General features: G+C 33.7%; 1 protein-coding gene across 1 annotated transcript in view; it reads right to left on the bottom strand.

Annotated features, from left to right (window-relative positions):
- Positions 1-17,128, bottom strand: part of LOC134231244 (uncharacterized) — a gene marked incomplete at its 3' end in the record, with an annotated part of 423,563 nt that overhangs the window by 340,023 nt on the left and 66,412 nt on the right. The window contains 1 exon segment of the mRNA XM_062713186.1: positions 10,057-10,248. Coding sequence (XP_062569170.1) covers positions 10,057-10,248 — 192 coding nt within the window.

Below are 17,128 nucleotides of genomic sequence, written 5' to 3' on the forward strand. Positions count from 1 at the left end.
CTCTTACTGTCCCTTTCCTTTTCTTTAAACTCTGGATCTTGTCTCTTTTTTTCTCTAACTGTCCCTCTCCTTTTCTTTAAACTCTTGATCCTGTCTCTCGTTTCTCATACTTTCCCTTTCCTTGACTTTAAACTCTGGATACTGTCTCTTGCTTCTCATACTGTCCCTTTCCTTGTCTTTAAACTCTGGATCTTGTCTCCTGTTTCTCTTACTGTCCCTTTCTTTGTCTTTAAACTCTGTATCTTGTCTCTTGTTTCTCATACTTTCCCTTTCCTTGACTATAAACTCTATATCTTGTCTCTTGTTTCTCTTACTGTCTATGCCTTGCTTTCAAACTCTGGATCTTATCTCTTGTTTCTCATATTGTCGCTTTCCTTGCTTTGAAGTTCTGGATTCTGTCTCTTGTTTCTCATACTTTCTCTCATGTAATCCTTTTTATCTTTCTTTATCTCTGTTGTTTTTGAGTGACCACTATTGATACCAACAGATTGTTTGTTTGTGAGAGCAGTTGTTGTTAACTAACCTAATGTACAATATTGATGTGTACTTTGATTATTGCACGGAAAGCTATGAATAAGTGTACGAAAGGCAACAGGCATAACTTCAAATTCATTTGCAAATTCAATGTGCATACTTTCATACATTGCATACAGAAATCATAAAAAATCATCTAAGCAGCAACTGTGTCTCATCAGCCACTTTCCATCACATTCAGACAAACCATTTTCCCCATGCAAATGCGAGTAAAAAAATAAAAATCATTGTCTGAAGCTTTGTACAGTGCTGAACATATTGAGCCAATCATTATTAATACATACCTAGATAACCGCAATGCTTGTTGCAGACATTCATGTAGATTTTGAATTTGATTTCTCTTATCATCTGCAACTAATAAGCCAAACAATTTATCAAACTTATCCACCATGTGGCGATTTTCACCAGAATCAATATGAATTGCTAATTCATCAAACATCAGTAATCTGCTCTTCAGTTTTCCAGCACTCTGAAGATTCTTCACAACTGTGTTGTACAAATTATCTCCCTTGAGCAGAGTCCGATCTAAAAAGGAACTAGTAAAATTTCCATATGAATTTGACAACATCCTAAGTGAATTGCATGTACACTGATTACCTCTTCAAAATGATGAAAATCTCATGCTTCCCTGATGGAAAGATCCAAACACAAGATTATCTGAATTCTGATGCATACAATTACCTTGCAGTGCATGTGTTGTTTCATTTGGTATATTGTTCATTGTAAACTGAGTAATATTCTGAGTTGTAATCTGAAAGATATTCTGAGTAAGCAACTGAGAGGAATTCTGAGCAATCATTTAAGGCAACTTTTGAGGCAACATTTTAGCCAGAGGCAACATTTGAGGCATAGTTTGAGGCATAGTTTGAGTCAAAGTGGTCTCAGGGAGAGCCACAGAGACCACTGTCACAGGGGTGGTAGAGATCACCCCTGCCGGTACAGATGTCAAAGGTGTTAGGACGTGGCCTATACCCAGAGGCACAGACAGTTGGACATGGCCAACATCTGTGAGGTACTTGTCGCCCACATCTGCCTTATATACATTCTTCTTTACAACAGCTTTCTTCCAGCTCTTCTTCCTAGGAATTCTGTGATCTACAAAAAGATATCAATGTTATAATCTACACTATATAATAACGATCAGCGTGGCCTACACTTGATACTAACACACATTTTCAAATTAATGATGCTGCCATCACTGACCCTTTCAGATTAGATAGCAGTTTTTGGAAAATACAATGCAAATACTTATAGAAATATATACTTATTTTAAGTTTGTAGTAGAAATCAAATTTAAGAAAGCAGAAAAGTTGTTAAAAATTTAAACCTGAAAGTTAAATTCAAAATTACACGTAAAACATATGCCAACATTCTTTTAAAGAAGTCACCTGTGTGGCGCAGTGGTTGGAGTTTTGATCTAGAGGCACAAACTTCGAGGTTTACCCTTAGTTCGCGGGTTCGAATCCCACTGTGGGACATGGAGACTGGTCCTTTGGACGAGACCATATAAACCGAGGTTCCGTGTCTCTGTAAGTGCTGGCACGAAAAACTTCCCTCAATGCTCAATGGCCCTGAGTGCCGAGTATAGGACAAAATTTGTAGTTCTCCACCTGCAAGTGGTGGCGTCTCATATGAGTGAAATATTCTCGAGAGGGTTGTTAAATAACATACAACCAATCAATCATCTAAAGAGAGACGCAAGTTACATGCAATGTGTAAACCATTTTCACACAAGACTTACCTTGAACATGTGTCACACATTTCCAGAAATTATATGTACTATAAAAATGTATACAGCATTTACTGGCATAGCTTTTGTGCAATAATCCAAATTAATTACATACCTAACAATTGTGGTATTTCATAAAATTTTATAGAATTTTTTATTTATCACAATTTATCAAGGATTGTGTTTACATTGGAATTTTATTTAACCTGCAGTCAAAATTATAAAAGCAACCCTTGAAGCCATTTCTAGTTTTTCTATGTTATGCCACCACATGCATCTTGATTTTTTCATTACCCGTATCAGAAATTACAAAGTCAATGTTCTTGAAATTTGCTATCTTGGTCAAAATCTTATAATTCTGCCATTTCCTTTAAATATTCCTCTAACATGTGTTATAATTTGGTAGCATTTAATACCTTGAAATTTCTTTTTAAAAGATTGATGAATTCAATTCCTTTGAATTACATCATTTTTATCTCCAAGTCTGTAAGTTTTGGAGGTATATAGTTTTTTGTGTCCACTTTAACCTTGCCTATAACTTTTGAGTGGGTCCTCACTCACTACAGCTTTCACATATCACAGGTGTATTTCTTGTGTCAAGACCTTTCTTTGAGCACCACCAAATTTGACCTCCTGACCCTGGAGTTTGACCTACTTTTTACAAAAAAAAACCCCACACTTTATCCTTGGTCTTAACTTTTAAACATTTGGAGCTAGAATAAAGAGTGTGCTAAAATTTACAACATCTACAATGAATTGTTACTGAGAAATCTGCAAAGAAAAATTTGGTAAATTGAAATTTGATAAATTTTGTGACAGACATACACACTGGTGTAATACAGTAGACCCCTCTTCATCACAACTATTTGCAAATGTATGTAATTCATAGTAACTACCATGTCTTTGTAACCTTAGACTATTAAAATGACTTTATATTTGTTTTCATTTAAACAGCTCAGGAATTTCCGAATTTAGGAATCTTGATTCTGATGCAAGGGATGTCTACAAAGGAAGAAAATATTTCTATTTTGTCATAACTATTGTTTTTCAAACTTATTAGATACAGTAAACACAGACTAAAGTGTAACGCCATTTGCAGAATGCAAAATAACATTTTAGAGAGGTAATCAGGTATAAAGTTCTGCAATAATTATAATTATAAAATAAACTGTGATCGTCACAACGGTTTCACTGTAATAAATACCCCCGGTATTAATTAGACAAGTTCAACAAAGAAAATAGGTCCCATATCGGTCACAATTAAAGCAAAGAAACATATAAGGAACTTGTTAAATGCTAAGACAATTTTATGAATACTTGAACACTGTCAAAGATGATCATCTCTTCAAGGTCAAGAATGGTTAAAATAATATCAAGGCCCTGAATGAACATTAAATTTTGAATTAAATTTTATACCGCCAATATTGAATATGGGGTCAGACTAATAACAGGAAATTGACAATATTGCAAGGTACACAGGAAAACATTTTTAGTCTAGAAAATCTGTAAATGTATTTATAGCAAGTGCAGCGTGCAAGAACAGAGGAAATTCAAAACGAAATCTGTACTTATGTCAAGCAAACTTTGCTGTGAAACCTTCCCAGAATTCCTTTGCTACACAATACCCTTTGCGCGAACAAATAATAACGTAAGGCATTAAAGACTTTCAGTTTGTAGATTCCTAAAAAGAAACAAAAAATAACTCTGCAAGGTCTTTTAACAAAAATTACACTAGGTCAATTAGTTTCAACACCGTAAAACATATTAGTGAAAAATAAAAGTTTTGTTTCTGGATAACTACTTTTAAACCTTGTAATCCGAAGAAATAAATACATGTAATCATTCTAATGAAAGATGGGACTAATATCAGTATTATACCCATTGAATTAATTTTTTTTTTAAATATAAATTCCCATTCTCTTTCAATATATTGTTTAAAGTTAACAGAATATTATTTTCCACTTTCAATTATCAAAAGAAAAATTAATAAACATTTATGAATAAGTTTAACTTTTCTATGTTTATGTAATATGAATTGAAAACTTTGATTATAATATTCCCAGCAGGCACACAACGTTGTTTAAACGTTGAATATTAGTTGAAGTTGGGTTTAGACTTTGATAAATCTAGATACAATATTGATTCAACGTTGACTTCTCAACGTTGAAAATTTGCGTTGAATCAACATTGAATTCAAATTGAGTTGAATTGCCAACATTGATTCAACGTCGGATCTTCGCTGAGCGGGCCAATCCTATTTTTCGCTGACAGATAATTTGGACTACGATAGTGTCGGACTATAACACTGTCGGACCATAACGAGGTCGGACTTGACAAAGTCGCACTACCGTATATCATTACTAACAATTATAACTAACAAGGATGGTAAATATAGAAATTTTACACATTCAATGATAAATATGAATTCAGTACAAATTTGCCAAAGTACGAATAAAGAGGATACGCAGTAGGACATCCGGATAATAATCAAAAAGACAGCAGAACACAACCCTCAGGACTCAACACCAAGATTTAATTTAAAAAATACTCTTTCAAGAAAACATTTCGGCATGTCAGAGTACTAGTATCATTAAAGAGCCATAATTTGTCGAAATGCATATCTGGTGCATCAAAAGTTGTACCATATAAGATTTGCATCTTACCTTGGAATGGTTTCGTGTTCTGGACTATTTCATGACCACATTTGAAAATACAAAACGTTGTAAATGTTCGGTTTTTGTAACATGATTAATTTATAAAATGTATTTTGGTGAAAATTATTGTAACACAATTAACTATTGATAGGAAATTAAACACTTACTTTTTTTTTTTCATTTAGTGATATACCGTATGTTTTCATTTAAGGGGTCCCGACCCTCTGCTATAAATTTCACCTTAGAAAGTATAGAAAATTTTAAATTTGTAATATTGATTTTCATACACGACAATAACATTAGAGCCACATGGAAAATTGTTTGAAAAATGAATCGCCGCTAATTTTTTCAGAAATGATTTTTATGTGCAGATCATGAAATGAAGAAATTGAACACAGAGAATAGAAAGAGTAACGATTTATTACCACAACATTAAATATAATATATCAGGTGCATATAAAAATAATACTTACTATTATTCCTATTTAAATCATGTTAGAAAACATCATGGAGCGATGTTTCCTAAGTCAGAAAATCACAATATTGTAAGTGGTTGTAAGAAAAAATATATTTGTGATGAGGAGTTATCTTTCTTCTAAATATTTCTTCATGTAAAAAAAAGTCATTCTAATTAAAATACTGTATTAAGTACTTAAAATATTAAACCATTTTTAAAATGGTACTTTAAAAGGTACAACTTATTCAATTTATAAGGCATTTGATGTTGGATTTAAATGTTTTATTGTTAAATATAATTAAAACAATTACAAAGAAATTTCCAAAAGAAATAGAAAGCAATGTTTCCATCATGTCTTCGGTCTCATCAAATTGACTACTCAGAGGTCTCAGGAAACTGATTAAGAAAACTGTGAGTAGTATTACTATTTAGTACTTTGAAAGTTATTTGTCTTATCAGTGGGTCGTTATCCCTTCAACAATTATGAAGGCTTCTTAGTAACCGTGCAATAAAACTGTTGAAATTTTAATTTAGTATATTATTACTATATGACACCCCCCTTTCCAAAATAAATAATTGAATAAATGTTGAATCAACTGTTTTTCAACATATAATCAACGTTGATTATCAATATTGATTCAATGTTAAGACTTCAACGTTGATACAAATTTTCAAAATCTAACATAAAATCTATGTTGAATCAACATAGAAAAACAACGTTGATTCAAAGTTTATTCAATGTTGTGTGCCTGCTGGGTTAATTCATTATTAATCAATTATGCCCAGCTGATTATTATCGATAGTTAATTCTATTTTTTCCGATTTCCCATCACTAGAACTCGAATCAGACTCCGAATTATATAAACCACATTCTTATTATTATTCTACTTTTATATAGCACTTATCTAATTAATATGTAATTACCCTAAAGCGTTTTACATGTAAAAACAAGTACAATATAAAACAAAGAAGAAATGGTACAATCATATGGCATGAAAATAACACCTTCATATTAATTTTTTTTAATAAAAAATACACATAAAACATTAATGAACTATACATGTAGATATATATCTTTTTATTCTACTGTTATCTTTTTTTTAGCATTTTACACACACTACTCAGCTTTATTTTAGCCAATTGTCAGGAACCTGTGTAGGTGATATTCCTCATCTCCGCAATTGATACAAAATCACGAATTATGTAGGAGTTTCCTTTCTGCAAACTTCTATAAACACTTTGTACTGCTTTGTTCTGCTACTTTTACTAACAATAAGAGTTATCCTTTATTAACATGTTCTGATGACAGGTGAAACTATTATATAAATATTGCATGTAGTTGAGTGTAACATTGAAAATTTTCACCCCAAGAAAACCATTGTCAACCGAGGCGCAGCCGAGGTTGACAATGGTTTTCGAGGGGTGAAAATTTTCAATGTCACACTCAACTACATGCAATATTTATTATATTATACTGAATGTTTTATACAAATACATATTACAGTGAACCGTGCGCGCAGAAATTCCGCGCAGTCGCTATTTTTTGTAATACCACCCGTCGTCAAGCAATGTTGACTGTTGCTACGCAGGAGGGCGTGGCTTCATTATTCAGCGGGTACTAGTGTTTCTTATCAAATGTTTCTCGACGAATCAGATTCAAGTAATTTACATGAAAGTATAATATATGCAAATGTTGTCCCTATAGACGACTTTTACATTTACAAAAGTTATTCCCCTTTGTGGGCTCTATCCGGGGTCAACCGGCGTAAGGCACTGTTTTCCCTCTATAACCTTACCAACTTTATAGGTCAGGTATCTTAATAATAAAATCTGTATGAATATGTTCATAATTTACATGTTACCCAATACTCTGGCAATACAGGTACAGATCGAAATTGTCCAATAACGTTTGAAGATTAAAAAGGTTAACAGGTAAACATGTAACTTTTAATACAGTGGGAAAATGAGCGCTACGCCGACAACGGGAGATAACTCTTAGGAAAGTGAAATTCGTCTATTTATAGTATATAATGTCAAACTATTATTTACGTTTCCTTCTACTAAATAAATTTTAAAAAAGGATAATCTATTCAATCTTCTGTAACACTAGTGAAATTGAGCAGTGTCTAAATGGACTTGTTCTTCTCCGTGTGACTTTTCTCCGAGAGACTTCAACTGCGCAGTATGATCGCTGTGCCTAAACGCTGCTGCATAAAAACAAATTAATGCTGCAAGAACAAATATACGCAAGGTTGTAATTATACAGATAAATCCTTTACTCTTCAAACCTTACAGAATGAAACCAACAATCAGCAATGAATAATATTTTCGTTTTTTCAGATCCATGTTAACTTCTAAACCGTCCACATCAAAAATGGCTGAGCCTCGTGTTTGATTCATATATTTGGTACACCGCGCCCGATCGAAAAAAAAAAAATAAACAGGTTTAGCTACTCTGTTGAAATTATTTCGTACGACCACGAACTAGGCAAAATTGAATGCTCACTACATAAGTCTGCTTGCATATTAATGTAACTAATCACAGCTCTGTTGCTTATGGGAACTGGAGAAGAACATATTTAAAGGTTTTCTGATGTATTCCTATGTAAAACTTTACTAACCCATTATGGCCCCACCCTTGCCCCAAGGATCATGATTTGAACAATCTTGAATCTACACTACCTGAGGATGCTTCCAAATAACTATGACCAATAATTGCTTCGCTGTTATAGAGAAGACGATTTTTAAAGATTTCTCCTACGTATTTCTATGTTAAAATTTGTTCCCCCATTGTGGCCCCACTCTACCCCTGGGGGTCATAATTTGAACAAACCTGAATCTACACCACCTGAGGATACTTCACTATGAATTTCATCTTTCCTGGCCAAGTGGTTCTTTAGAAGAAGATTTTTAAAAGAAGCCATTACTTTTTCACTTTTCCTAATTATCTCCCCTTGAAAGAGGGAATGGTCCTTCATTTGAACAAACCTGAATCCCCTTCACCTAAGGATACTTTATGGCAAGTTTGGTTGAAATTGGCCCAGTGGTTCTTGAAAAGAAGATGAGAATGTGAAAAGTTTACAATGACTACAACAACAACGACGACAGACAACGGACAAATTTTGATCAGAAAAGCTCACTCGAGCCTTCGGCTCAGGTGAGCTACAAACATAAAGCAAATTTTTATTATCTAAGATATCATAGACAGAAGCAAGAAACAAGAGGCCCATGGGCCTTACAGGTCACCTGAGTATCACACAACTTTTGAACAATTGAATTTGGTTAATGTTTTAAACCAGATGCCATTAAAATCAAAATTTTGAAAGAGGCACCATTGCTCATTATAACTGTACACTTACACACTTGCATGCTTACTTTGATTAATACCCAGAGGTAAAGCACAGAAACAAAGAAAAAATGCATTTCCACTATATATTTAGTAGTGCCCCATCCCATAGTAACCCTTTCCCTTGGGACACACATTTAACAATTTTGGAAAAGATACCCTTGATCATCTTACATCTTTGATTCATACCAAGAAGCAGATTTCAAAGTATTAATTCAATTTCAGAAAATAATCATTAGAGCCCCCCAAGGGTACCCCAGACCCAGGGACCATGAAATTCACAATTTGGGAAGAAGCACCCTTCCTCATTATAACTATATGTTTAGTTCACTGGCTTCATACCAAGGAGAAGAGAAGATTTTCAAAGAATTACTGCATTTTCACTATATAATCAATAAAGCCCCACCCTAGCACCAGAACCCCTAACCCAGGGGCCATGAATTTCACTTTTTTGATAGAAGCAACAGAGTATAAGATTTTCAAAGAATTAATGCATTTTCACGATATAATCATTTGACCCTAAACACCAGAACCTCTAACCCAGGGGCCTCGAAATTCACAATTTTGGAAGAAGCACTCTTGCTTATCAAAAATTTGTACACATTTCATTGACTTAATACCAAGGAACAAAGGAGGAGATTTTCAAAGAATTAATGCATTTTCACTTTTAATAAATAGAGCCCCGCCCTAACACCAGTACCCCTGACCCAGCCCAGGGGACACAAAATTCACAATTTTAGAAGAGGCACCCTATTCATCTTAACTATGTACCTTGTTCATCGCCTTAATACACAAGAATGGCAGAGAAGATTTAAAGAAATAATGCATTTTTCACTGTATATTCAACAAAGACCCCCCCCCCCCCCCCAAAGCACCAGAACCCCTGACCCAGAGGCCGTGAATTTAACAATTTTGGTAAAGGAATCAATGCTTATTACAATCATGTCAACAGATTAACTGCTTCATGTCAAGGAGTAAAGTAGAAAATATTTCAAGATTGCATTAATTTTGGTGGTTTTGGCCCCACCCCTCAGGACCAAGGGGGCAGGGGCCATGAATTTTACAATTTTTGTTCCCCTTCACCCATAGATCCTATATGCAATAATTAGTTTAAATTGGTTCAGTGGTTTCAGAGAGGAAGCTGAACATGTTACATGTAAAAAGTTAACGGCAGACGATGCACAACGACAGACAAAAACAGATAGCGAAAGTCCCCTGAGTAACTCAGGTGACCTAAAAATGAATTTGTGAACTTATGCAACTTAAGTACAGTTTTCATCACACTAAAATTAATGGAAAAATTTTACAATAATCTCAGTTTTTACACAACACCTACCTGTGCAAGTGAGATTACCAAAACCCCACTGTCTGTTTTCCTGACATCTGACAGTGTAGTCTCCATCTACTGATTTTCCACTGAGGGTTGAACCATTCTGACAGCTAAAGTTAAATGAACTGCCAAAAAGTGAATCAGAGTAGCTGTACACATCAGCACCTGGAACTTGCTCAGGTGTCCCACAATCAATCACTGAAAAGAATTGATAAATCAGGAAATTCACTCTTTTTTTTACACGTGCAAGTTTACCTTGTACCATTGGAGTATAAGAAATGAAACAGAAACTAAATTTAAGAATTCTGACTTTAAGTGACCAGCTGCAGTACAATTTTTCAAAATTTATCTTGCATATTCCAATGTGAAAGTCTGTCCCACCTACTGTTTGACCTAACCCTAGACTTTGGGGGCTGCAACTCAAACAAACCTGAATTCTTTTTTTATAACACAAAGTTGTCTTAAAATTAATATTGCAACTAAAGGCTTTGAATTCTTTGCAAAGAAAAAATAAACTTGTATATTGTTGATTCCTATTAATTCTAAATTTCAAACTTAACTTGTATTGTGATGATATATTTGTCCCCCGCTTTCGCAAAAGCAAGGGGACATTAAATCTAATTCGTCTGTCCGTTAGTCTGTCAGTCTGTACGTCACAAAAACTTTCATCTTGCCCATAACTTTTGATTTAGTGGAGCTTTACTTTCATATTTCACATCTGTATTTCTTGTGACAAGACCTTTCTTTGGGTACCACCAAACTTGACCTTTTGACCTTGACCTTGGAGTTTGACCCACTTTTACACAAAAATTCCTAACTTTTACTTTGGCCCTAACTTTTGAATGGTAGGTACTAAGACTTTCATATTTCACATATGTATTTTTTGTGGCAAGACCTTTCAATGGATACCAACAACCTTGACCTTTTGACCTTGACATTTACGTACTTATGTAAAAACTTTTACCTTGACCATAACTTTTGAACAGTAAGGGCTAAGGCTTTCGTACTTCACATATGTAATCCTTGTGAGAAGACCTTCCATTGGATACCATGGAATTTTACCCTTTGACCTTGACCTAGGAGTTTTAACTACTTTTTAAAAACTTTAACCTTGTTCACAACTTTTAAATGGTAGATACTAGGACTTTCATATTTCACATGTGTATTCTTTGTGGCAAGACCTTTCATTGGATACCAACAACTTTGACCTTTTGACCTTGACCTTGGAGATTTACGTACTTATGAAAAAACTTTAACCTTGACCATAACTCTTGAACGGTGAGGGCTAGGGCCTTCGTACTTCACATATGTAATCCTCGTGAGAAGACCTTTTATTGAATACCAAAGACTTTTACCCTTTGACCTTGACCTTGGAGTTTTAACTACTTTTTAAAAACTTTAATCTTGGTCACAATTTTTGAACGGTAGATACTAGGACTTTCATATTTCACATATGTATTTTTTGTGACAAAACCTTTCATTGGATACCAACAACTTTGACCTTGGAGATTTACGTACCTATGAAAGAACTTTAACCTTGGTCATAACTTTTGAACAGTAAGGGCTAGGGCTTTCATACTTCACATATGTAATCCTTGTGAGACCTTTTATTGGATATCAACAACTTTGACCCTTTGATCTTGACCTTGGAGTTCACCTCCTTTTAAAAAACTTTAACTTTGGCCATAACTTTTTAACGGTTAGGATTAGGGTTTTCATCCTTCACATATGTATTACTTGTGACAAGACCTTTGTTAAGAAACCAACAATTCAGATCCTTTCACATTGGAGTTTGACCTACCTTTCAAAAATTTATCCTCGACTATAACTTTTGAACAGGTGGTACTAGAGATTTTGTATTTCACAATCATATTTCTTGTGAGAAAAACCCTACTTTGGGTGCTAATATATTTAATTTGCATTAAAAAATTGTAATCATCGTTATGTTGCCATTCGGTGTTTCACAAACACATCTTGTTCCTTATATTGAGAAGAGATAGGGCTTTCATATATGACATGTCCATTACCTGTGAAAAGATAATTCCGAGCATGCTATGATTTCTTACCCCTTGACCTTCACATTGACCTTATTTTAAAAAAAACACAACTTCAATGAAATTTTCTAAATAAATGACATATGATAGGGTGTTCATATTAGACATATGTCATAAAAAATAACATCTCACCCACAAAGACACTGAAAGCGGGGGACCACAATTCTTTAAATTTGCTTGTTTTTAAATGAATGTACTTCTCCCAGTATAAAATTAAACCCTCTTTTCTAGTCATATCATGCTTTTCGAGGCATAAATTACTTTAATTATAACCTTCATTATTCAAATCAAGTGAATTACTGGTTTCATACAAACTAGAAAACTGACCAGTCAGCAAGGGCCCCGCTGAGGGGTAGAAATATAAGGGTGCAGCTCACTGAACGAGAGTTTTACTTGATTTCACTTTTAAAAAAATATATATACTAGTATGAAGATTATAAGTAACAACTGTATTTTTAAAATTTCAAGATATAATTCCTGAATGTCCAAAAACCTGTAAATAGTAACCAGGTATTTGCATAAAACAGGGAAAACCTCATGTCTTATCAAAAAAACTAAATTAAATGTGTATTTAAAAAGGATTTAAGCAGGTGTTTTATAAAATTCAAGCCTTCAGTGAATGCAAATATCACCCAGGGTTGACCTCAACTTCAAAACAAACATCAGTTGCAGACAAAGGTGTTCATTAATCTTCATATGACAGATAGATATAAGCCTCTAAATTTTCTGCAGCAAGCAAGATAATTAATCCCAGGGGATTAATTGTTCTGCTCTCTCATCCTTTTCTTCTAACTTTACAATAAGAACTTTTTTCAGCACTGACAGAATAGGGTTATTATCTGATTACCTCTTAAAATTAACAGCATTAAGGCAGAAAAAATAAAATATATAATTAAAAAAATAAAATATTAATAATAAAAAAGGATATTTAATATATATCTTAATTTTAGAATTCAACAATATCATAAATCATTGTGTACAGTATTTTAACCAGAATAAAGTATGAACATTATTTTCAATCCATATTTCAGAGAATGTACACAATACTACACATCATTCAAAATTGACCTTAACTTCAAAACAAAGTTCATCTGCAGACAGAGGCGGTACAGTAATTAATCTCAATGTGACAGATATAGATAATGCTTAGGATTTTCTTCATGTGGAAGGTTAATTAATCCCAAAGGACGAATATTGCACAGCCTTCCAAGTATACAATGGTAACATTCTCAGCTGTGAAAAAAAGTGAGTTATCTTTCTTTGCCCATTCATTCTTATGCATATTTAAGGAATCTACCCCACCACCCCAGCTACAAACCAGAAGACACAGAGAACCAAACTTAGCATCAAAATATGTATATCTGCCTACTGAACTACCATACCAAATTTAAACTTGATTGGGCAATCATAAAAAAGTTATTAGAAAAAAAAAAACAGAAAATTTGTGGACGGAAGAATGGCAGACGGACAAACAGACAGACAGACAGACAAACGGACAGACAGAGTGATTACTATAGGGCATCCGCATATCCTTGCGGGGCCCTAATAAAAGCATCTCAAAAATGTTTCAACAATAACTTCTGGTATACATAAGAAGAGGACCATGGGCCAAGATGCTTGCCTGAGTAACTATGGCTCTTCTGTTCTTTATCAACAGTTTGGTGTTTTCACCCTTATCATATCATATGTCATATGTTAAATTAAGAAATTTTTTTTAGTACCACCCTTCACCAGCTCCAATCTACCCCAGGTGTCAGGAGTTGAAAAAGCCCAGGAGCCACATATCTCACTTGAGCACATTGGCTAGGAAAAAGCAGAAAGCAGATCAATATTAAAGTGGTTCCAGGGTGGAGGGGGGATGCACAAACTAGAATCTTCATTTCCTAAGGATGCTTTTGAAACGAGAGATGTTTGTAAAACACTTATGCACCCCTCCCCAAATAAATGGAATTTTTCTAAGTCCTAGGGGAGTAACTACCTCCGAAATGGTCCAATTGTACCCTAAACAGAACTATCTAGATCTAGATATTCTTCTGATAAATCTGAATCTCAAATTTCATTTCAATACATGCAACCTCTGTGAAAAAAATGAACGGAAATGCAAATTATTGGAATTTTTCTAAGTCCAAGGGGCATAACTTTGTCTGAAATGGTCCAATCATACCCAAAACAGAACTTGACTCAGCTATTCTTATGATAAATCTCTATGCCAAATTTCAATTTAATATGTGCAATCTTATGATAAATCGGTATAGCAAATTTCATTTCAATCTGTGCAACCTCTGTGAAGAAATGAATAGAAACTGCGAAGAAAGTGGGTGCTTCGGCAGGAATAGTGGCTTATAAAAAGAATTTAAAAAATACCATTGATTTATACATTTTTTTTCAAAACCTAGGCATTGACTATGATGAGGATGACTATAAAATGGGCAAATATTCGGTTGAATATGTTTGATTTTAATTGAATATGGACCTGAATATAGTCGTAAGAATTAAATGATGCAAAATTGACTCTTTTATAGCCATTTTTCATTAATTTTGTTTCTGGGTCTTCTCTCCATGAATTTAAAATGCGTTATCAGTGTATTTTTAACCGTAAGATTTATTCCAGTTCTTTAAAAAATAGAGAGACGACCCAGAAATACCAAAATCGAAACTTTTCCAATTTATTTTCTGGCAGAAAATTGACAAAGTCAAATTGTATAGGGCTTTGTCTTTAAAAAATGATTTAAATACCTACTACGTATAGTGTCCTGTTAGGTACATTGGTTTGTCGCTGGATTTGAAACACATCGTAGCAGAATTTTTAGGATCGAATACCGTGATTTTTTTATTCTTTTTTTTTTCTTTTTGCTTGAAAATTATGATATGGTAGTAAAAAATTACTCCTTGAATAAATTTGCAAGGTATGTTTTATTAATTTACATTGTTTTATTTTTCAAAGCGTTCAAATTTTGTCATTTTTAGTGCTAACGTTCCCAAATAGAAATAAACGTACATGAAATTGTAATTACAAACTTACACGTGATGAAAAAAAATTGAATATATTTAAAAGAAAATCAAGAAACTAGCAACTTAGATCGTTCTGTTATATTCGAATTCAATATTTTTTAGTGCATTTGAAAACTGCAGCACAAAAATTATTTAGTGTTAGACTTCTATTATATTTTGTTAAATGTATCCAGCATAGATAATTTATCTTTCATGACACTTTTTGATTGAAAAAAAATTATTCACATTTAGACAAACATAAGACCATGAAGTATCTAGGTTCATTGTAAAAGACATGTAAACAACATGGTACTTGGACATTTAAACAGAGTTCTTGAAACCTTTCGGTCCTGTCGGCAAAACCGATAAAAACAACCAAGGACCGATTACTTTGCGTTCATTGTCAGTCCAAATGACTGATAAGTGTTAAAAGAGGAACTTCGACAATCCGACCTAATTTCGTACGAATTCCCTGTAACTGACCGATCGTAATCTTTCAAACGCTTTTCTGTATCTTGTAATGGCTTCTTCGATGAATGCAAGTACCAAACTATGATTGGTAAACTAGTTTGTTGACGGTGCTAAGGCGAGCCAGGCGAGAAAATCGAACAAGATTTTTAAAAAAAACTTGTGAAGAAAATGGACCCCCACGAGAATTCAAAGAAAGTTGTTATGTGACGATCAGATCAGCATGAAGTGTGCAGTGTTTATTGACGCTAGGTGCACAATGTATTTATATTGAAATTCAAATACATCATTATATTGATCTTTTTTGGATTGATAGAAATCTCTCTGGACTGACAAACTTCACATGGCATTTTCCTTCCCAAAACGGAGTGTTGTAAAAAATCTTCCTTGACCTGATATAAGATAGACAGAAGTAAATAAACCATTCATGAAGAGAATGAATCTACCAAAATTACCACAAATATATTGCTAAAATCCATGTTTACAATGTTTTCACTTCACTTAGCTATCACGTCTCACCCGTTCAACTATGACATCATGTAGCCTATGACTGTATTACAAAAAGACAGAGGCAAAGGAAAAAGTCATGTAGCCTATGACTGTATTACAAAAAGACAGAGGTAAAGGAAAAATCAAAGAAAATGTAATAAACAGAAAATTCAATGTTTTGTAGTTGAATATGGAATTTATTTCACTTGTGAGACAGAATTTTTTTTATATTTTCCCTCATGCTTCGCACTCGTAAAAATATATAAAAAAAATCCTGTCCAATTCATGAAAGAAATTCCATATTCAATTACAAAACATTAAATATCGGCCTCTATATACTCCTATGTAAAACTTTGATCGTCCATTGTGGCCCAATCCACCTCTGGGGGTCATGATTTGAATAAATTTGAATCAACACTAGCTGAGGATGAGCCCACACTTTATCTTTCCTGGTCCAGTGGTTCTTGAGAGGTAAAAGGTTTTTCAAAGATGCCAATAATTTTTCACTAACAGTATACCAATTATCTCTCCTTCCAAAAAGGTGTGGCCCTCCATTTGAACTAGGGCTGTCACTGTTCCATAATCTAGCTTTCAGGTTGGTTCTAAATTTTTTAGGTTTGATTTTGGGTTTTTCCGTTCGGGTATACAATAGAAAAAAAACTCATGAATTTGAATTACTAGTATATTCAACATAAAATTCATTTTTTTTTAATCTAACAAACAGCAACATAATGACTGGTTTAAAGTAGTTTCCTAACTAGAATTAATTGAACCAAATGATTCAGATCACACAACAATGGTAATATAACTAATATTTACAAGGAACCTTTCATTTTAGATGCCATTTTATGGTAAAATCTACTCTATTATACGAATTGGAACCAAACTGAATTTCAGAAAACCTGCCAAATTAATTGTTCTGCGGTTCTTGGTCATTTCAGTTACCCATGATAGCCCTCATTTGAACAAACTTGAATCCTCTTTATCCCAAAAAAAAATTTGTCCTTAGTCTGGTTGAAATTGGCCCAGTAGTTCTGGAGAAAAAGTTCAGACTGTGAAAAGTCAATGACAACGAT

This window comes from Saccostrea cucullata, unplaced genomic scaffold (genome assembly GCF_032062105.1).
Source record: "Saccostrea cucullata isolate Sc308-1 unplaced genomic scaffold, CSIRO_AGI_Scuc_v1 ctg238, whole genome shotgun sequence".
In the NCBI taxonomy this organism is placed as follows: domain Eukaryota; kingdom Metazoa; phylum Mollusca; class Bivalvia; order Ostreida; family Ostreidae; genus Saccostrea; species Saccostrea cuccullata.